The sequence below is a fragment of the Mycteria americana genome, chromosome 1 (assembly GCF_035582795.1).
Source record: "Mycteria americana isolate JAX WOST 10 ecotype Jacksonville Zoo and Gardens chromosome 1, USCA_MyAme_1.0, whole genome shotgun sequence".
Classification (NCBI taxonomy): Eukaryota; Metazoa; Chordata; class Aves; order Ciconiiformes; family Ciconiidae; genus Mycteria; species Mycteria americana.
Window position 1 is genome coordinate 98,876,615 of NC_134365.1, and position 23,836 is coordinate 98,900,450.

General features: G+C 35.8%; 1 protein-coding gene across 4 annotated transcripts in view; it reads right to left on the reverse strand.

Annotated features, from left to right (window-relative positions):
* The window catches only part of CBLB (Cbl proto-oncogene B), a 137,854-nt gene that overhangs the window by 20,244 nt on the left and 93,774 nt on the right, over positions 1–23,836 (reverse strand). For all 4 annotated transcript variants that reach the window (XM_075514690.1, XM_075514679.1, XM_075514673.1 and 1 more), the window contains exons 9-13: positions 22,251–22,382; positions 19,108–19,311; positions 10,588–10,773; positions 7,972–8,337; positions 5,296–5,390 (exon numbers count right to left, since the gene is read on the reverse strand). In XM_075514690.1, the coding sequence (XP_075370805.1) occupies positions 5,296–5,390; positions 7,972–8,337; positions 10,588–10,773; positions 19,108–19,311; positions 22,251–22,382 (983 nt within the window). The remainder of the gene's footprint in view (positions 1–5,295; positions 5,391–7,971; positions 8,338–10,587; positions 10,774–19,107; positions 19,312–22,250; positions 22,383–23,836) is intronic.

The following is a 23,836-nucleotide window of genomic DNA, read 5'->3' on the forward strand; positions in this document are numbered from 1 at the left end:
AGTAAAACTGACAGCCTGATCACCACCTGAACGAAGTACAGCATTATAATAGTTAGGTCTTACCAGCTTCCTGATAGAAACAGTTCTCAGACAGCAAAGCTGGAGGATTTACTTACTGACAATTTACAAACTAAATACATTTGGTATACTCAAGGAATACAAAACAAGTTTTCCCCTCTTCACCTAGTTCGTGCCTCTGCTTTTTTTCTTATTTATTCAGTAGACACAAGAACCTAACTTATGTTATAATAAAGCTACACCTTTATTCACAGAATACCAGTGAGTATACATATGCCAAAATCAACTTCCCAACATTATTGCACTGCTGAGAAATTGTTACTGGTTTGGAGCTATGTCTTTAATAAGACATAAGTTCCAAGTCTCCTGCTTCTGAATACCATGTAGCCTTAGACAAGTCCTTCACACTAGTAAAGTCTCTCTTTCCCTACTTTCAAAGGAAAATATTTGCCAGGTTGTAAATATTATTATGTGATTAATATTTGAAAGGTGCTTTTGATTTGTAAAGCAGTAGGAGAGTTAGAGTACTAACATATAGCTAATACACTCTCCATTAGGGTCCTAAAATTGTCCTATACTTACATTATATTTTATTAGTATTTCAGAATTCATATTTTAAAAAAATATTCCTGCTCTTCCAATTTACTCCAGTTGTAATGGTATTTGACTCCAAACATTGTTCTGCTACCTGTCTATCCAATTTTCTCCATGATTATTGAAATTTTTTCAAGATCAAATTGTTTTATTAAATCTCTATTGTTCTAAGACTAACTCTATTGTTCTACACAAAACCCCCTAGTAAGATAAATAGGCAAATATTTCACAGTTTTTTGTAACTAAACAGATGAATGTTGTCATTATAAGTGAAGACATGAAGCACTTGGGCATCTGTTTATCAAGCTGGTGAAATTTTCTATAATTACACTTTTAAAAACTTTATTGCTCTTACATCTTTATAAGATTTGTGTACAGAGGAATACAAAACTGACCAGTACACTGTATTTGTATATTCTCTAGTTCCCCTTCCTACTCCTTAAGTGGAAACATTTTAAAACTGAAAGTCAGAATTACATTCTGATAAGCAATGACTTTGTATGTTCTGGTTTGTTGAACAGAAGGCTAGATGTTATTCTCTTATCCTACTGAGCATCACGGGCCAAAGGCAAAACAGGCAAAGATGTGAAAATTTATTTTTCTGGAGTCACTTAATGTCCAGCTTAGTTGTAAACAAAACTCCAGGGAAACCAACATCTCACACTTACTTAGAAGTATTTCAGGGAAAGGTTCCCCTTCCATCATTTACTGGTAAACTGATTCACAGAACTTAGACATGAACTTGCAGTCTACGTATCTCAGCCTGGATCAGGACCGTGCTTTTGAAATGAATCCCTTTAATATCCCCACTCTACCATGCTTTGATTTGCACTGAGAAGCGCACAGCTTGAATACTTTTCAGATTAAACTAAAACACGTGATACATTCCAAGTGTGCCCCTACTACGTTCCGATTGCTAAACACTGTTCACATTCATGGGACAAGACTATAGCTTGTTGAACTGCTACTCCATAACATGTACAGTACAGACATTAGGTCCTTACTATCAACTCTTCTGTCCTATGCAGAGTACTAGTTGCTAGTACAGACAAAAGCTTTAATCTTGTAAGGCCTCAAGCAAACTCTGTTTCAGCAAAATAAGTGTTAAGCTATATGGACCACATGATCAAGTCAACACTTGTCAACTGCCCTTGAGTGTGCTCTACCCTTAAAAACAAAGTGTGTGCAAAGCAGTTCACCTTCATTCATAGAGGAGGACACAATTTTCTGTTTGTCACAGGGTAAGCCTGCAACGCCACGAGAATTGCCACAGAACAGCTGATGCATCCAAACTCACTGGCTTGTCAAGCTATGAGCTAAGGGCACGTTGTGTCCTCCAGAGCATCATCTCTCAGACGTCTAGAGCCTGCAAGTCAGCAGTGCGCCTTCTAACGCCGCTGCAGAAGTGCCATGCCAAAGGCTGATTTCAAGGGAGCCAGGATTTCCAAGCCACAGTTTGCCTCTAATGGAACTATGATTTCACCTTCAAAGTTTCTTAGCAAGACAGAAGGGATAGCAAGAGGAGAAATACCTTTCGGTGCTACTTTTCCCTCAACTACCTCAAAGCAACTAGATATTCCTAATATACTTATAGAATACCAAAGGTACTTGGAACTGGATGTCTCATTACATACTAAAAAATAGACACTCTCTCACAGTAAACATCACAGTTGTATAAAGCACTTTCCAGACAAAGAGGACAATTTTCTATGGATATAGCAAAAAGGGACCTACTCATAGGAATAAAACAAACACTATTTAACTTGAAAATTTCTAAGTTTTGCGGAAGAACGGTTCTGTATCTTCAACATAAAAGTTTTATTTATTTTTTCAAGAATGAAACAGTTTGATCACAACAATTTGATCAAAGATGCTAAAAATAATCTGACATAATTACAACAGTCCAATAAAAGAATAACTGTTTTAACATGTAGGGTCTGCGACATAGTGGCTGAGTGGAAAATAAAAATCAGATGCTTGGTTAACATGAATCCAACAATTCATTATTAAAGTATAGTTAAAAATAATCAATTTAGTAAAATTAAAATAAATCGGCACTGTTTCCAGAAAAAAGACACTAGTGCTTTTCTATTAATTTAATTTAGTAAAGAAAAAAGTCATATTTGTAATGTCTTACTTAGTAAAAACTGATCAAACAAGTTAAGTAGGAATATTTTAGAATTATAAAGTTTCAACTAAGGGTCATTTTGCTGCCTCATTATTTAGACTAAGACATTTCATTCATGGTCAATGTATCCTTCAGTCAAACCTTTGAAATTACAGACTTACAATAATAGCTAGAAAAAATAAAATGCGTTGCAGCTGTATAAAACAAACTAGCTTTCAAGCCACAATTCTGCAGAGATCAGAAGGTAGAAAAAAAAAGAGAAACTTGCACCAGATTGATTGCAGTAGCATAGCTGTGGAAAGCACGAATATTTTGGATCAAGTACAGGTCACCATATTTATGAGGGCTTAGCACAGTCAATTGAACAGAAGGAAAAATATGCTGTAAAAATATTCTCTCCAACATTTCAAATTAAATCATGCTAAATATTATTTAGGTTATCTTTTTAAAGGCAATTGTACTTGGTGGAAATATTAAAACTTATTAAACTTGCTATTTTTGAAGATTTTTGACGATCCAACCCCCCCCCCCCCCCAGTTTTTCCACCTACATATTGCCACACACTACTATAGATTATCGGGGTATTTTCTAGTGGTAACAAAAACTTAATTTGAAATAAAATTAAAATGTCTTTCAAGAAACAACATACAATGATCAATTTTTAATTTAACAGCCATTCCATGTGACATTTTAGTAGTTGTTAATTAGATAATTTGAACTTCTTACCCCTAGGTTATATATTGATATTTTTCCATTTCAAAAATCAAAAATTAAAATGTGCTGTATATTTTTTAAAAGGTTTAGGTACAAAACCAAACCAGAAATTAAAGTTAATTTCTTCCTGAAAAGTTTATGGAGTTTGGTTTTAGCAAATGAAGATTTTCTTTTGGCTGGAATATATCAGTTTTCTATTCAGAAGACTTCAGTTAATTAAGATATTTCTTTTGACCAAGCTAAATTCACTCATTCTGGTTTTAGATTGGCTTGACATGGGTTTTGTGCCTGTCCACATTGCTATGATATCTTGTGGAATTTCCAATGTACACTGTATGGTATATGTATACATTGTACTTTGATTCTAGGCTACATTTGCAAAAATCTGAGTAAAAAATGGGATTTTTGTGAAGATGAATGTTTTGTTATTTCAACACTATGAAAAACAAAAATAAAGAACTTCCCCTCTTCAGAATTCAATTTGCTTTGGAATATGAAAGTATTTAGTTTGTCTATCAGAGTTACTCCTTCGTCTTTCTGACTGACAGGGTGTGGAACACCCCAGGGGTTGCACTGTATCATGGAAGGAGTAGGCAACCCAAGGAGATCAATCTATAGAGGGGACTGATTGCATGAGGTATCCAAATCGTACTCCTGTGATACCCTATCTCAATCAGGTTACATCACAACATTCAATTACAAAAATGTCTGGATAGTGTTCTAAAATTTGCTTCTGAACTGAAAGTAAACATGGAGAGCTTCAACTCAGCAGTTATTCCACCTGAACACATGCTTCTGAATGAAAAAGTCAGTGCTCCACTGCACCTTTATTCTAGTGCTTAGGAAGAGAAAAACCAGCATATTAATGAAATGCTGAAATATATTTGTCTTTTATGTTACCACTAACTGAACAATGGAACAAGTGCTGGAGAGACAGTAAAATTACACACTAATGAGAAAATTCTCAGTATTAATATGTACTGACTGCCCAATTACTTTATTTAACAGCAAGGATCACAAATACATTGGAAAGAAACTGTAGGATAACATCAAACATTGCGATACGCTCTGATTTCCTTAGAAAAACCACAAAAAATTGACAAACTACTTTATAGCACTTCCAAGCTTTCTATTTTACATAACTCTTGTTCTGTAGAAAATCCGTGTGATTCAGAGTCCAAAGATACTTGCTGTGCACAGCAAATCTTGGTACTAAACAAACAGCCATGTTACTGGAAGACTAAGAGTAGTCTGCAACTTGAAATGACAAAGTTTCCCAAACCATATTCTGGAACTCATGGAGGTTGACTCAATTTAAAATGGATAAAAAATGGTTTTGTTTGGTTGGGTTTTAGCCACAACAAAGAAAAGATACTGGTGTGAACCCTGGATAAAGCTCCATGTGTAGAAAGCCCAGAAAGCACGACAAGATTAGGGGCAGAACGCACACAAATCATGTTCTTTACCCTTAGTACTTTCCCTAGAATCTCTCGTCTCCTGCGATAAATAGCTCTGACCACACTTGCTCTGTAGTAGTAGAAGCAAAACCAGACAGTGTCTGCTCCTACTGCCAAATGCCTGTGAGCAAGATCTGCCACAATTTATTCTCTCTTCCTATAAAAATGTAGTATGTTCAATTAATATTAGAACCGCTCCCACTTAATCAATACAATTTATGTTTACTTTGTAAAGCCATATTAAAGTTAATGGAAAATGTATCACCAAGTTGTATTAGTTCATTTTATTTCTTTCTTTTTCCCATTTTTCTTTTAGGACCAGGGAATCAGTGCTATCATCTAACATTAACTAACACATTTCTTTTACAAATAAAGTCAACTTACTTTATACTAGGGATGATGGAGGCAGCTGGAAGAGGGGGTGAAAGCCGTGGAGGGACATCATATTCTTCATTTATCAGATGACCATTTGAAAAGACCTAAAAATTGCACAAGTGTTACAATGGGTCTCTGCTCCCATTTATCATCGCAGATGTTCATCAACTAGGTATTACAAAATAGGCCTTGAGAAGATTATGGGTAAAGGTTTTCCTAGGAGTTCACGCTACAGAGCTGTTATCTGAAGTAACTCTTTCATACCTGTTTCAGCTCACCCCATTTGGGAGCTGTAGAACACATTAGCTTAAAACTTCACCAAAAGAGGAAGTTCCACATCACGGTTACTAGATGGACTACTCAGTTACAGCTGCACTGCTTGGGGGAAAATTAAGATTTCGAGATTGCAAACCAATCAAAGTGAGAGAGATAAGTACACTGAGAAAACAACAGGTACAGCATGCTAAACATATTAATGTTTTTTAAAATTCTGTGATACAGTGCCTGCCAGAATCCACCCCCTACCCACAGGACTGTCTGACTGATTCTTGGCTTTTACCAATTGCAAAAAGATTATATTACAATTGATATATGAATCAGGGATGAAAATTCATTACATGTTTCCCTTGTGAATGTGCATACAGCCTGAAACGGTAATTCAGAGATGTCAGTTGCTCCATTTAAACAAATGGCTTAGATCTATAACCTGAAGATGACAGTTAAAACAGCATTTGGTTGAAGAAATACATATGTCACTTCTCCAGACTACAATGGCACTTCTACACTGAGTGGTTATTCTGATTTGAGATGTATTCATTCCATTAGCTTCAATACTGCACCAGACCAAAACTGGAATGCTATATGAAGATATAAACCCAGTATCCTTTTAAAATCAGGTGAAAAGCTATAGCATTTTAAACAACAGCCTAGTTGTAAGTAAAATTTTGATGTTTTGACTCTGTGCTGATAAAAAGACATTCTAATTATAACATCATGGACTTCTTAAGCACCTTTCATCATATCAATGTTCTTTACCAATACTAACTGAACTTCAGTAACGTACTTTCAAAATAACCAAAACATCCACATAAAAAAAATTAAAATGGTGACAGAAAGGTTAAATAGCTTGTGACCTTGGGTAAAGCAAATAGAGAGAAAAACTGATGATTTCTAACTACCATGACTTAACCACAAATCCATCCTTCTTAGCACAAGCTATGTAGTCTTCAAGAAAAAAAAGGGCAGCTTTGAGTTAATAGCCTGCTCTATGAATAAATTACTGAGCTGCTTTGACAAAACTGATTAGAGCGGAACTAGGAATTTTTTCTTAGGCCATCACCACTTGATCTCTTTTGAAACCTAAGCCTCCCCAACTGTACATAGTCTTGCAAGTTGTCTGAAGCTGCCTAATGCCAGAACTACTCCCTCTATGCTCTCCTCCCCAGACATCTTCAATTAACATTGAAGAAACATAGAAACAATCCTTCAATTTTTTTTGATAGAAGCAGCACCATAGTTATAGACATACATACTATTCACTGCAGCCAAGGACAGGAAAACATACTTCTCCTGTGGGTGACAAGCAGATGTCCCCTAGCCAAACCAAGCTAGACAATCAGTGGAAAGGTTGCAAGTTACAACTCTGAGCACCCTCAGCACTGAAAATAGATTATTGGACATTACACTGGACATTTGTCCAAGAGAAGTCAAAAGCTGCTATGGACAAATTACAACAATGTACAACTCCAGCAACTGGAGTTCTGATTTAAGTACAAAGGAGGAAAAATTCAGCTAAAGATATGTATATTACTGTAAACAACTGACAAAGAAAAAGGGAGTTGCAATGCTAATTATCCTGAATAAGGTTTAGAGTATTTATGAGAATACCAAATCAAACAATGTAATATTGGGGTTGTGCCACTGAGCACTTTCAAGGATGCTGCCCATAGAGACAGTGGTAAAGATACAATAAATGATTCTACATTTAGCTTGGCTTTGGATGTATTTGTTTCCTCTTTCTTAGGGTCAAGGCAGGTTAGATCTTTTCCATTAGACTATACTGAACATCATGACTAATTTAATGGTCTTTTGAAAATAATGTTCACTGATGATCAACACAACTGACCTTTAGAATATTTAGCTTTTTATGTTAATGTACACAATATATCTGACAATTTAAGTATATTTGTATACATCATCTGTACATATTGCATATATTACAGATTGAAGAGGTTACCAAGTCCTCACGTCACCTATGACAAGAGGTAACTGGAACATCTACTATTCCATCAGCAAATGCATACACAATTTTGGCATGAGACACTTCCAAAGTGGACCTGAGATGCTATATAACTATACTACAGCATACAGTGTTATATTATTATCATGCACCAACTGTATGGATAATTTGCTAAAAGAATATAGAAAATCTGGAATTTTCTCTCCATCCATTTTTTTAAGGTTTCGTGTTAAAATTGTAACTTAGACCCTCATGCACTGTTGCTTCACAAATTACAGTATTTAACAAACCATTTATTTATGACCAGTTTATTACTAACTATCAACAGGAAAGATTCAGAAACAGCAGATCAACACTGACCAATATAAACAGTACTTTAGGCAATGCAAGACAATGATGCAGTAGGGTATCAAATTAGTATTCAACATATTCAGCTCATTTCATACCTTGGCACCTTCTGCAGGCAGCTCGTGACGTCTGTGTTTCCTCATAAATCCTGGATCAGAACTTATGCGGTTGTGCCTTCCATTTATGTTTGAAATTGCAGTCAGTCCTGGTTTGGGAGAAGCATCACTCCCTATTCGACATCCTACTAACTGACTTGTTCCAAACACATCTCTTGGACACCAGCCTTCAAGGGGCATCGGCTGGTCTCTGGAAGGCACGCTTTCCGGATGATGCAGGTGTCTGCTTATCCTGTTGTCTGGTGGAATTGGAGGGGGTCTCTCTGGTGGGGGCGGTGGAGGATCACGCAAGGGAGGTGGTGGCGCTGGCAAAGGTTTGTCTTGTTTCCTCACCATACAAGGAGAAGACTAAACAACACAGTAAGTTAAAAAAAAAAAGTTACATACAGGCATGCATATTTCTCTCATGATCAAGTATGGCTTTACCATTTCTAATTGAGATATTTTTAAGCCATCACAAGAGTACTTGCCAGTAGGTTAAATGTTAGTCTTGTCTTTGCATTCTGCAGACAACCTAACCTCTCTTCAGAAAGCATGCCCCCATTTCTGCTGTTGCATGAGTAACCCAAGGAAGGAGGTGGACAGGAGAAAAGAAAACTGACTGGGGCAGATTTATCTGACCAATAACTTTTTTCCAGAATCCTTTGCTTTGATCCTTTGAATCACTTATTTAGCTGTTGAAATGAATTCTGAGGAATGTCTGGAAAAACCTGAAAACCAAGTTACCAGGAAAAAAAAAAAAAAAACCCAACAAAAAACAAAAAAACCCAAAATAACTTACACAGGTAGCTGTATAGCTTCTAAGAGCACAAATCTGATAAAAACAAAATATTTTCATTAGGAGTGAATTACTAACAGCATTTTACAAAATAACACTTGGGCCAGGTCTTTACGAAATGTTTTTCTCTTACCACCAGCTACCATAAGAAATACAGGGAAGATGATTTCCCTTGGAAGGTGTAATTTTCATGGACTCTGGTAAGCCTGCATATTATTATTACCACTTGAAGAGATGGAGGCCACAAAAGTTTTAAAGTAAGAACAGTATTTGCTCTCACTTCACAGGTTAGCACACCATTATTCTTCCAGCAGCACTTCAACACATTACTTAGATTGAAAATAAAGTTATTCTACCTGCAGGTCTATTCATATAAATAGGACAGTATAAAAATAGTTATTCTCACTGTCAAGGCAGGAACATAATGGCTAGGTCCAAATTTTTTGTTATGGCTTATAGTTATAATTACGGTTATAGTTTTCCATTGCAGAAAAAGAGAAGAGTTTTTTGACTGAAGTAGTAGTCTTGGCAGCACTAAATTGTCTTCTCTTTTTTTTAAATATGAAATTTTTTGAAGTATGAAATTATTTGTTGTTGCCCCCATCTTATTTCTCTTTCATCACCAAACATTTTTTTTTTTCCCAGGAAAAGTTTCGAGAAAAACCCAGCATTTTCAAAATAATGCCACCAAAAAATTTAAAGCAATATTAATGGTATTTCTGATTTTCTGGTTTTTCCAAGACATGAACTTTGTAAAAATACAGTATTGTAAAATTAATTTTTAATGGATGTGTCAAATGTTTAGTATATATCTTCAATGTGTTATAAATTCCCTTCTATAAAAAGTGATGAAAGAAGCTTAAAGAAACTATTCAAACTTCTGTTTTTTCCTCTGAATTATACACCAGTAGAATCTTAAAAAGGGGTTGTTTTCAAGCTTGAAGTAAAAACTTGACAAAATAGAGTACTTCATACTGGATTATTATGAGCACACAGTTTTCAAGTCATGTTTTGAACTTAAATTTGAATTCATCGTCTAAAAATCAAAATTTATATCTAATTCCCCCTCTCTATACAGCAATCACAACAAAATGATCAACTCGTAATAGAGAGCAACAAATATAGCATTGGTTCTCATTCATGCTTATCCACTCAAAAAATCATTAACTCTTTAGTATCATTAGTTTCACAAAACACAGCATACAATTTATTAGCTATAGAGTCATCATTATTTCCCTTGAAACTTGAGTCCTAATGCCAGTTAAGGTTTTGAAAGCAGGGTATCTGCACATATTTTTCTTGTAAGGGTACTGTGGAAATTGAGCATAAATCATCATCAGAGCACAAATTATACTTAAATGAGATAATGACCTTAAAATCTATTTTCAGGAAACTTTCATTTCTATTTATTTTCATGAATCAGGGTTTATTACAGAATCGATCCCTTACAGCAATGTCTTTAAAATTCTGACCATAACCAAGTGCAATATAATCATCAGACAAACAGGGGTCACATTTGACCAACACACGTAGCTGTAAACATCTGACTATGTGAGGTATTATGCAAAGGGACAGGCACTCGCCAAAGTCAACTGAAGGAGATAAGAGACGTAATCAATGTAGATCTAATCTAAAGTTTTTCTAAGCTACAAGGAATTAAAGTTCTTTTGGACAGAGCAAATTCCTGGAAAATAAAATACACATGGAAAATTTCATAGTCGTCTATCTTCCAAAACAAAAAAGCAAGCTCACCTTGAAAACAAACAAATACAATTTCTCAATATTCATATATAAAGAAATAATGATTCAATAAGACTTACCTTTGGTGATCCAGTTGGGCTGGCACATGGTGACCGTGCTACTCCCTTCTGAATAAGATCCAGACGAGGAGGTACAGGTGGAAGACTTAGATGTGGGATTTGCAGGGGGTCTGGAAGTGGTTTTCTTCTTTGTGCAAGAGGAGAAGATCCTGGGGAAGTCACTGGTGAATTCTGCCTCTCATTGCACTTCAAGACAGACAAAAAATATTACTACTATTTACCTCATGACCAAGTATACAACTTCCAGTCCATGACTAAAACATTGGATACTTGTCAGCTACTTACTAATAGTAATTTATCATAATGGACACCTGCTACTCTTAATAGACAGTATAGGTGCTCAGCTTACTGTTACTGAAAAAGAAGTCAACAAGTCATCCTACCTCAAAACTAAGACCCATGTTAACTTGTGATGAAAATAAAAGAATATATATTCCAGTAATTTGTTTAAAAAACAAGCAATCATTGCCATACAAAAGCAAACAATCACAAACATAGATAGAGATTCTACTGTAGTACTACTACTCTTGATGACCTTTTTATTCATAGGGAGTACTCCATCTAAAATTCTATACATTACTTTTAAAAGCCATATGCCTATGATATTGTCTGTTAACTACAGCCCATTTTTTTTTCAAATCATACCTCCATAGAAAATGGAATGGATGTGTCTTCTGAAAACTTATGAATCAAAATCATCAGCAAGCCAGTAGGCAAAGCAGTTATTCCTTTCCTCATTTATTTGCCGATTTACAAAAAGCATTTTAGGACAATTCAGTTTATCATTTTAGCAAATATTAAACTAATGACACACACACACACTTAATATTCCCCCGAGTGACAAATGATGTGGGTTTTTTTTATCTTGACTTGTCCTATCAAATTCATCAGAACCAAAGATTTTCTCAACCTCATCTGGCTGAGTTTTAACAAACACAGTTTAGTTGTTTGCATAAATCAGTTAAAGTTACTCTGTGGACCCACTGAATTTGTATCAGTGTACTGTAAGCAAACCTGGATGTTTATGCGGTTCTGTGCTTTCTCTGACAGTAGACACGAGTAGCTGGAAGACATCCACACCAAGCATCAGCCTCAGGCCACTTGTGCACAATACCTAGTATTCTCAATATATAACTTGCCTACAGAGGCTAACAATCTGCCATCTTCTTAAGGCAAGGATATAAAATTGCTCACAAAAATGCACCCATCTCTAAGCTAAATCACTTTGATGAAAACCTTTCCCCTCTTTTCATAAGCTTTTTCTCACCAATGCTATGCATCCCATAGTGATGACAGGGACGGGACTAGGAAGTTTTTTAACAAGGTAAACAAGTAAATAACATTGCCTTTCTTTACATATAGTGACTACGTTAAAGAATCTGAAAACTTCAGAAATTCAAAAGGAGATCCAGGAAAAGAATCTAGTATACTGACTCCTTACTCTGTGCACTACAGCTTAGTGTAATATTCTGTCCTATCAGTTGGGATTGCTACCAGATTTTCTTCAGAAATAGGAGCTACCACAGTATTACTGGATAACATTGCAAGAAAAAAATGAGACAGAGGAGTGAGGAGGTGTTGAAGAGCTAGAAGGCTGAGGTTCAATTCCATTGCCAGAAAGATTTTTTTTGTGTGTGATATGTAGGGTCTTGCCACTTGGTCTACCTGTGTAAGCTCAGTGTCACAACTGCACATTCAATTTCAAGAGATTGAGCAACTCAAGATTCGTGCTCTTCTGAGCTAACCAAAAGCTTCCCAGTTTCTCCTTTCTATAAAGAAGTGGTCACTTGTTCATATTAAATGGCTTGAATATAGTCCTTAAATTTTCTGTTTCCTTTAATTGGTGAATGTTCCTGACCTTGACTGGAAGTCCATGAGGATAAACACATGAATGATTGTGAGGTGCTTAGCCCCTCTGAACATTATGTGAAGTTGAATAACTAAGCTAGATATGTATCTCGCAAGCATGCCTGAGCAACTATAATTATAAAATTACTATAAAATGAATGTCAATTCATTTTCCTTAACAGAAAGCATCTACCAGTTAAATAGCGTAATAAACACTGTATCATTTAATAGCATTAGTTTTCAAAGTTTAGTTATAACTCCATCAAGCATTCCTAAAAGCCAAGAGTCATGTAATACAATATATTCAATACTTTGGCTTCAGCATCAGACAGAAAATTAATTTATTTCCCACATAATTTGAAATAGAACCAAATAAGGAGGTCTCTCACCTCCAAAAAGATACAACTATTTAAAATAAATGAAAGTAGTGTAGAAAGTCTCTACGTTTTACATGTTGTACAACATACTGTGTCTCAGTCATCAGGGAATTGCTCCAGATCTAAGAAACAATCCTATATATATATAATAGGTGTTGGAAACAAAGAATAAGAAAAATAGGAAATACTGAAAACAGAGACAGGAAACATTTATTTGGAATTTAAGATGTTCTAATGGTCGTACCATCGCGTTAATTAATTCGACTTCCTGAGAGGGTAACCTGACAGAGTCTCAAATGCCACACTACGTGTAGTTACGTGAATGCACAGCAAAATGAAAAACACTGTAGTGACAGCATTTTAAGAATATCCATCACTGTTTCTCTATGACAACCTTCTTACACAGTTCTGCTTTACAGAACCACTAGGCAAAATGATACCCTCTTCCCTCAGTGAGCCCATTGGTCTCATCCATGTGAGAGTTCTTTTCTCCTGCCATAACAACAGTCCAGCTCCACCAGAGACAGAAATAATGGAAATATTCACATTTAGAACCCACTGGGGACTTACGTTTTCAGATTTATGAAAACAAGTGGCTGAAAGACACACCTAATATGTAGTAGGCAATAACAAAAACTAGAACAATATGAAAATTTATTTAAAAATTCAAGATTCTTAGAACCTGACATGGTTTTAATCCTGTTGAAACAGAAGATTAATTTATGTGATAAACTTCTGGTTCCATATATATTTGGTATTTAGCTATCTTTACCCACCATCTTCCATGAATGGTAAATCACAACTGCCAAACTAGAATGGAAAATTTTCTAAGTCTTAAGTGTGTGAAAGGACTTCAGTTTAAGCTTACATCAATGTCTTGTTTCAGAATAGCAAAATAATCTTTCAGTCCCCTGAACTACTATTGCCTACAGCCACAATACTATCAGAGGATGCTGTGGCCCCACAGATTTCAAAAAGAGAATTGATGATGGCCAACAGGTTAAATTTATGAGGCACGAGGGGGGAAAAAAAAGAAAAAAACTAAATAGCTGGTAGCAAAAGCAGTTTCTCTCCCCTACGAGGAAGCTTAATCCATGTCACTGCTTGGCGCTGAAGTAAGAGAGAATGCTTTGCTCAGAGAAACTAAAAATTATGATTCCTTGTTTAGAGCTTATGAAACTATAAATAAAACAAAACCCCCAAAATTTTCCACAGCAACAAACAGGTTTTGTTCAGCATTCAGTATCAGATTTTCATCACATTCCCATTATAAAAAAAACCCATATTTTTCCTGTCCACTGCCATCCAACCTGTCTAGCTGCATCATTTGATGTTTGTTGACAGCTAGGCCAAGAAGATGGCTGCACTGCATGTGGATGCCAGGGCATTAACAGATGTACATAATACCTACTCTTTTTGGCAGACCCCCTAAGGGCTAAGAGATTTAAAATTTTTCTGTTTGTCATCTACTGGAGATTTCTGTGTATTTTTTATTCACTGGAACTAAAGCAGTAATGAGAGCAGCACAGTGACAAAAAAGATAAAACAAGCAAGTGATTAATACACAAACTAATACAAATGAACTGGCAGCGACAGAAGACAGACCTTCAGCGGACAAAGGGGCTCTGCTGCAATTCACACAGACCTGTGCAATAAAGATGTAATTAAGGAAAAGAACACAGGCTCCTTTGTGACAACATGGGCTTCATCCGGTTGGCATGACTACTGCCAAGGGAAAAGCAGCTGTGACTTACTTCGCAATTGTACTGCTGAGCGGACCACACTTGATTTATTTAATCAGATGTATTTATTACTGGGATACAGTGGTATCAGTGTGCCCCTAGTGGCTGTGAATTCAACAATAACGCTGCTTCTGACATTGATCACAATTTCTAGTGAAGGTTTTTCTGATGGAAATATTATCAGTTGGGCTATTGAATTGAGGAGTTTTAGCTTCAAACGCCTTTCTGCCAGATAGGCACATATGAAAAGCATACTCTACACAAACCCTAACAAGTGACCGACTGAGGAATATTATCCTGATTGTTAATGTCCTGCTAGAGCAAACTCAGTAATTTATAAATTGCATAGTAAGACATCTAAGAAGGTCCAAACAGACCTACACCAGAAGTAGACTTTTCATTTTCAAGTAGTTCCCTGAAGTTTCTTTGTTTATAATCAGGTAAGAGTAACTCACATATTTCTTATTTCTTGTTAGGGTAAATTGTGACCTAGACAGATTAGTATAATCTGGACTTAAAAATTTGTATGAGGATATAAAGTTACATCACTTAACACTGATGGCTGTAAACATTTTTTACATAGACAGGTTTGTTCTTTATTTGATCTTTCCTTTGCTGACCCAAGAAAACGCATGTGAAGGAGGGAGAGGGAATTAAGGCTGTGTGAGTCAGCACCACACTGCCCAAGGGAATCAGTACAATATATATTTTAACTAAGGGAGGCACACTGCCTCCCAGCATTTACACCTCTTCCAAATACTAATAACTAAGCAGTTAAGGACTCTCTCGTTGCGTGACATGATTTTAATAAATTCCCACAAACCAGGTGTACCATTAAGAAGGAAGTGACATGTATGTATGAGTTAAGAATGTACAGCTGAAGGAATACCTGGATACGTATTTGAAGTCTTTTTTTACATATTCCTGCCTTTTACATGATGAAATTAAAAACATTACTACTACGTAATACATGCCTTTTGTCATTACCAGAAAAAAGTCAGTTTAATAATATGGAAGTGAGGGGGAGGAGTCAAATGAGGGGAGGAGTCAGAAACATAGTTTCCTCCCATATTTTGAGAACCAAGGTCTTTTGTCATGATTTGTTCAGTTTGACCTAACTCATCTGCTGGAAGAAGCCTAATCATGACAAACAGTGGCTTTCAGCTTTGACAATTTCCTATAACTATTTTAAAGTAACAGTATGAATCAAAGTCAGGTTTTGGTGCATTCAGACAGCTAGGAAATTAATTCCAGAGAAGATGGTAACTCCCCAGACAAGGCGACTTCATCTAGTTTTAGAAGAAAGTGTTTTTAGAGAATGTTAATTCACTTAAAGCTCCTGAATATTATTTGGATCAAACAGTTATCTTAGCACTTATGAATTCAAAATTATTTGCTCTTAACAAGAACTCCTGCACTATGCATTTTCCTTATTTTCTTTCTTTCTTTTTAAAAGAAGTGTATCAAGTTACGTCTTGTACAATGTAAAGTGGCAGATAACTCTTAATTCATTGTGACAATGGAATATTAAACATTATGGAATAATAAACGTAGTCTACTAGAGACTCAAATGCCCTCTTTAAAAATGAAAAAAGCCATTTTTAATATTTACCTGAGCCTGTAATCTGCACATTTTTTTAATGTGCATTTCATAATGTTGTGCTTGGCTAGCACAAACGGTATAGAGCTGAGAAAAGGAACACTTCAGGCAATAACTGCATTAGCTAATCTGATACCACGGGGCTGGAAATTTTTCAGTGATGAGACAATTAACAGAGGTTTTGGCACCACTCTTCGTCTTTCTTTCATAAAGAAATATCTGAAGACAATTTGGAAATTAAAAAAAAAAAGCAAGCTGCTTGATGAGGCAGATAAACAGACTAATTGCAGTGGATTTCTCTAAAGCCTCTGTTACAGCTGATGTTAAAGCCTCTGTTACAGCTGCTGCTGCTGACTCATACACAACACCTAGCAAGAATGATTCATTTTTCTTAAAGTGTATCCATTTACTCATTCTATTAAAGAATGAGTAAGTAGCTTTGTGATTATTCTTTTCCTTAAAGCAATTTCAAGTCTGAGGTAACTCAGGGACTTAATTCAGATACCTCTCACAGTTTATGAGTACGCTTCAGAGACAGAGTGATAAACTGCAGAATTGGCATTTTTCCAATATCCAACTTATATTCATAATTCACACAGGTACAGCAGGTGATTAAAAAATTGTTATCTTCTTTACACTTTAATGACAATTCCAAAAAGTGTTTTTCAGCTTTTCATTCTGTCAAGAAGAGCTCACTTAAAAACCCACCCAGGCCCCTTAAACAGTGATGAACCTGGTTGTGTGTGCTTCTAAAATGAGCCTACTGCAACTATTCTTTGCATTATGAATATATTTCCAAGTAAAAGTCCCAAAGATAGTGAAAACTGGTAGTAAAGCTTAGGAACATTTTAACAGTGCCCCTCCCACAAGGCTTTCAGGACAGTAAGGATTGATTTGAATATTTTTGCAACACATCGTGAAGCCCTACAGTCACTTTCATCAGGACTTCATGTCCCTGGAACTTTCCTCTTCTAGGAAGTTTAACATCCCAGCTCACAACTAGCCAGATAGGCCACAAGAAGATTTTCTCAGTAATACCACATGGTCTCGCCAGGTGATTTGAGACAACATCAGCCCATTTGATTTTCAAGGATTAACCGCTTTATGTTGAGAAAGCATATGACAATCCTTGCAATAAAATAAAAATTGAAAAATTTGTTCATTGTGATTACGAAATAACAATAGTATCAGCAGGTTGCCTGCAAGAACTAAATTATTGTCTTTGTCAATCTAACTTCCATTGTTTCAAAAAATCAAATGACTACAACACAGCCATTATGCAGTACCATGTTCCTATTAACAGCATTAACAAGAAACAAAAGAAAAATTCAAAAAGGGTAAAATCCTACATAATGTCATAGAGTTTGACATTATGACAGAGTTTGACAAAAGAATTTCTTCTAGCAGGCTCTGAAGAAACACTGTCTAGCAGGAAAAATAAATAATGATTAAAAGAAATAGACAAGGCTGGTGAAGGCATTACTAACAAAAAGTGCATATAAATAACGCAGAGGTGGTGTGGTTAAGAGCATCACTGTACACCCATTGGTAACAGTTTTAAGAAGAAAACAGCAGCTGAAAATCACCAAACGACCTGATAATTCAACATTTTCAAGTAAGGACTTCAAAAGGCTAACAAAGAGTGGAAAACACTGTTCCTAAACTTCAGGGCTAATTAGCAGGTTTCTTTCATTGAACAATGAAATTAATGACATAAAAATAGCAAGCACCAAAGCACTCAAGCACTTGGTAGATATTGAAAACAAGACTTCTTATAGTAAAGCCTATTGTTCCTTCTTTTGATAAAAGCATAATACATTTTTGCCTTATCATGGAAGTGTGTAATAAAAGCCTATCAGTTCAAGGCTATCTCACAGAGGTCAGGCTGCAGACTGCAATTTAAGTCCAGGCAGGAAGGATAAACTGTTCCCAAGAGTAGGCCATGTTGTATTACATACACAACACAAGAATGATTCATATGACTTAAGAGGTTAGGAAGGATATCAGAAGTATGTATATTAACTGACAGATACTCTCCGATACTTTTTTTTTTAAAAAACAAATACAACGATAAGTAAATGGAAGGGTAAGATGTTACAGAATTAATTTCAAAGGCAACTATTCAATCTAGATGACCTTTGTAAAAGGTAGAACATAGAAAATGCACTGTAAAATTCAGTGTTGCATGGCCTATGACAATATCTATTCCAGGCTAAAATATAGTAGTGAAAACTACCAACATAAAATAAACTTTTGTTAATGATAGTGCTTATTTATCAGTGATAAAATCTCCTGCGACGAAAGAAAGATCCCAGAATTTAACATAGAGCACTTTCAGGACAAAAAACATCCCAAAACACAAAGTCACTATGAATAATCTCAGATACGCTTTTCCTGCTAACAGTACCTAATACTAAAAATACAGAAAAAAATATCATAGACAATTTACATGAAACATGATTAAAAGCTACTTGTGTGCAATACGAATTGGGTTCCACGTCACCTTTACAAAGCAATAATATTTATAACCTATTTAGAAACTCAAGTTTAATCCTAAAACATTCTGTGTGCGTGTACACACACGTGTGCAGAAAACTAATAATATATTCTGTATATATGAAATTTTTTGCTCCTTACAAATAAAAGTTCAGGAAATTGTTCATACAGCATATTTTGGATAAGAGTCTCAGCTGGCGCAAACTCATGCTTCCTCCATTATAAACAGAGTTAACTCTGTTCCTATCAGCTGAGAATCTGGAAGTTTTTTTTTTCTCCTATTCAACTTCAGTACTATTGCTGCAATATTGATGCATTTTGTTCTTTCAACCTGAGAACTGTTCAGTGAGTTGCTGAAATCTAGAGCACAAAGTGCAACCTCTCATTCTTTAAAGTTACAGGCAGCTTCATTTTCAAATGTATAGCTTTATCGGTTGTACAGTATTTGAAAATTTACCTTTCGGACTGAAGCCAAACGATTCATCATTAAAGACTCTTCTCTATCGTCATCGTCATCCAAGTCCAACATGGGCATACTAAAGCTATCAATAATACTGCAGCACCTGGAGTTTTCATCCCTTGGATCAAAGGGATCCACAATGATTGGTTCAGTTCCTTTGATTTCACAGCGGCAGAAAGGACAGCCTTGGCCATCAGATTCCTACAGCCGGACCAAAAAGTACATAAGTTTTTAAAAATAAAACATAGAAGCAATTTAAAAAGTAGGTCTTATATCTTTCTACACAAAAATGCCCTTAACAGGTCTCTAAGAGCTTGTAAAGAAGCACTGAAGTAAACAGATTCATAGATATTTAACTATAGTAAATGGTAAAATGACTGCACTTTTAAAGCTGTGTCTCTTCAAAATATTAAGCTTCACTTTAAAATAACTGATCAAAATGCAACCATTATCTCTACAAAGCACCAAAATTGTAATTGTCTTAGTATTACAGGTCAGGAAGTAACACCTTGCCTTTTAGGATTACAATTTTCCTATTTCTTCAGAGGAAAGAAGGTGAGGTGTGTAGACAGAGATAATACATTTTATTATATTTCTTTTATATTAAATACAAAGTATTTTTTTCATTTTAAGTTAGAAAATGCAGATGAGCTTTAGGGCATTCAGCTCTTATTATCTGAAGAACGTATATACAGTCCATCACGGCTGCAACATTACCATCATTTAATGATATGCATATAGAACATCTAAAGCTACAAACATCTTTTGACATGTTTAAGTAACAAACCAGGACCTTACTACATTTTCAATAAATTATATAAAACAAGGAACTATTTTCACATGTTATCAGAAACAAGAATTACTTGCATTTTAATTTCTAAGTGGTATAATGTGTTAATTATTTTCAAGAAGCCATATTTCCATTCTTTTTACTCATTTCAGAAATATTTTTTTCCTCTGAAAACTGAGACAGTAGCTATTGTGAACCTTACAACACAGCATATATGCCCATATGCTTTTAGAATCAAGTTCAGACATGTAGTTTTTAGACAAGAACAGATTTCTGTGGAAGCAAATGACGTTTTATTCCTGTGGCATAATACAAAAAGGAAACAGTTAAACCAAGTCTTATTTGAGAGACTGATCTCCATAAAGGTGAACAATTCTGAATCATCCTTAGTATTCTATCCAGATCTGATGTTGCTTACTCAATTTTTTTCTGCTTAGTGAAAACATCTGTATTGGACCTCTTGAGGCATGTCTAATGAGCCATTATGAGGCCAATTAAATACTAGCCCACCAGAAGCCCGCAACAGCTCACGCTGTTACAGTGTAATGTTTCTTCATTGCCTCACTAATTATACAAGTTAATTTTGTAATGAAGTCCGAAATGTACCTGGCCGATTAAAGCTGGTTGCAATGTTCTGATGAAGAAGCCTGATGTTTTCAAACGTGTCAGTTCTCTGAGCCTAAAATGCTTTGTTGTCCTCTTCCTGAATCCCTAGCCATTGGCCAAAGTACTGAGAACCTTAGCTTCTCAAGTCTCCAGAATCAGCACATCACTGGCACTGGAGCATGCTGCTACCATGCTATGAGACAGCCAGCAATCAAAACTACAAAGATTTCAGTCCTTTTGCTTAGTCCTTTCAGCTAACCAAAAAAAAAAAAAAAAAAAAAAAAAAAAAAAGCTACAGACCTCAGAATTTCAGAATTTTTTTAAGTCAAAGATTAACATAGTCAGATCTCTCTGTTTGTCATTCAGAATGAAACTGGTAAGAACAGAGAAATGGTACTCCTGAAATGAGAAATATTGTTCCAGCTCAGCAGCTGCTTAGTAGTGAAATAAATATCCTTATTTGGGTATGTCTGAAATGGAATTTTCTCAGAATTTCTGATCTGTGGGCAATTTGAAAGATTTGTGTTTGGAGCATCAAAACTCAAATTTCAGAAAGAACACAAAATCGGAAACAGAGAATAGTCCTTTTTCAGCAAGCTTTATTGCTAATGGAAGAAAAACTCAGATGATACTTCTGAGACATTGTGTTGGCTTGCCAATGATGATTTCTTAATTAGGAATTTGGAAAGAAAAATTGTAGTACTTCAAGTCATATCTCAAACACGAGAATGAAAACTCATTAACTGACATGAACTCATTTAAAAACAGGTCAAAAATCGACTACAGTCAAGGATTCTTTTTACTCTTCTCACTACATTTGTAACCAAAGACTGGTGCCTAACTGTGGAACAGAGTCCTGCCTGAGAATGAGATGACCCTTACTTCTCCCCACAAAATATAGGTAAGAGAGAAGAAAGGGGCAGGGAGAAGGCAGAATGGATTCAGTTTGAGAAGCACCTATTAGGGGAAAGTCTGAAGTTGTAAAGAGGAATGACCTCTGCTTTTGATTTTAATTTTTAAGTCAAATGCTTGTTAACTGCGCTGAACTAAAGGTACCAGTCCTCTCTTTTCCCACAGACTGGTATGTCCATGAACAAGATGGACAGAACACACCAACCTGCGTCACCAGGAAGACTGTGTTTTTTTGGGATATTCTGTAAATGACATTGAGAGATCACAGTTTCCCTTCCATTCAATCTCTTACCCCAACAACTGTCTAAAGCTGGGTGGTTTAGTGCTTTACATATTATTAACAGGAAACACAAGAATCCTAAGTTTATTTTTCCACAGGCCATTTCATGATTTGTACTACTGATTGAATCCTCCTCTCACCAAAGACATCCTCTCTCCTTATAAAATGCTGTCTAGTGAGTTATCCACTCCCAGCTGCTACCTGTCCCCTTCATGCCTTTTGAATACATCATGAAGTGACCCAGGTGGCTGAACTGGCACCAAATGCCCAGCTTTCACTGTCTGAGTAGATATTGCACTCAGGAAATAGTTTCCACTTAGTAGCAGTCAGCAAATGGCCTTGGAAAGCCTACAAGTCCAGATTTTAATGACTCCTGGAACTTTATTTTTCACAGATTTTGGTCCACAAAATGAAAACGTTTATCATTTTAAATATATATGTCCTTGAACCCTCTTACTGAGTACCTGGAAAAGTAAACATTTACCCACACTGTAAACAGGGATGTAACAGAGAAATCCATCCTCTTCTCCACTAACTGAACTATGACAGTACCTGCCACGCTGTAAGACAAGAAGTGCACATAAGGTGTCCACAAGGCTCTATTTTCACATCCTTGTCATTCTCTGCACATATTTTACACAGTTGAAAAGTGGAACCCATTTCACAGTACAGTTCATACTGCTCCTGTAACAAAAGAAAGTCAAGTGATTATTTCTTTACTGTGATTTGTTCTCAAAGAATATACTTAAGCACCAATACTGACAAACATTTCTCCGAGTCCCCTGTTTTCCAACGCGTTTCGCTTATTATCAAGGAAATTACTGCTACTGATCTATTTAAAAGCCACACTAAGGTTGCTGAAACAGCTTGCTTTTTTTGCTTCTTCAAACCTATGATATACTACAATACATGCTACAAAAAAAAGTTTAGAATATCTGTGCCTATTAGATTTTCTACAGATTTCTCACATTTAACTACTATGCAAGGCATACATCCTGCTTTTCCCTGGTTGCAGTTAAGAAGAAGATAATGAATACATGGTTGTAAGCGAGAAATTAAGTGATGAATGGGAACAAAATTGGGATTTCCTTTTCTAGGTATGAGTTTAGGACTAATAAAAGTTATTGGATTGAAAACTGAAAAGCAAGAGGGCTTTCCACCTACAGCAAGGATGTAGTATTGTAGTATGGTTAACTGAAATAAACAGCCCTTGTGAAGGAAGTATGGCAAGAATATCCCCCAGGATGACATGGCAAGAGTCATGCACAGATCATTCAGTACTTTGTATCCTTAAAAGACTGACAGGAAGGTATAAGAACACCTTCAGGAGGAATAAATAATAGATGAAACTTGAGTCCAGAACAGTTTTCTAGAATTAGGTATTGTTGGGGAACTGGCAATCAAATGCACTTCTGTAGAAATAAAGCTTTTTTAGTCTTGAAAAAAAAAAATTTTTGAAAGCCTAAAATAAGTAGAATCCAGGTCACAGGAAAATAGGCAGCTACTGCTGAGTAAAGGGAGGGGAGGTGAGGCTAAGAAAAAGAGAACATAAATAAGACAGCTCGTATCTGCAGCTGTAGTCAGTATGTACTGAAGATGCTTATGGTGGAGGTCTCGCAAAGAATCCATCTGCAACAATCTAGCCCTGCAGCCACTTTTATACCATCTTTTCATAGTTTAAGCAGCTCTAGTGACAGCTTTAAACTACTGCAGTTATATATTATTTAAGGCAGCATTCACATAGTTCAGATTCTGTTGAATTACCATCAGAATTAACTAATGGTGTCCTCATAACAACAAGTTCAGAAGCAACTGGATTCATTCAGTGAATTCAAAATACAACATGATTGGCTTGTGAAGAACAAGGTAATCACTGATAATGTCTAAGCTGCTTTTCCTTTCCTTGAGGAAAAGAAAGGATATGGGGCTAGAAAACCATTCGGTGCAACACAGATATCTGATATCTCTGCATTACACTTTCATTACTAGGGAATTTCTTCAGGTAATTGTTTTTAGGAATTCTCTTACTTAGGAAACATATTTTCATAATGGTATTCCTGATAATACCATAGATGCTAATGAATACTTCTTTTCTAAAATATTCCTGGAGGTGGAATACACATAGAGCACTCAGAATT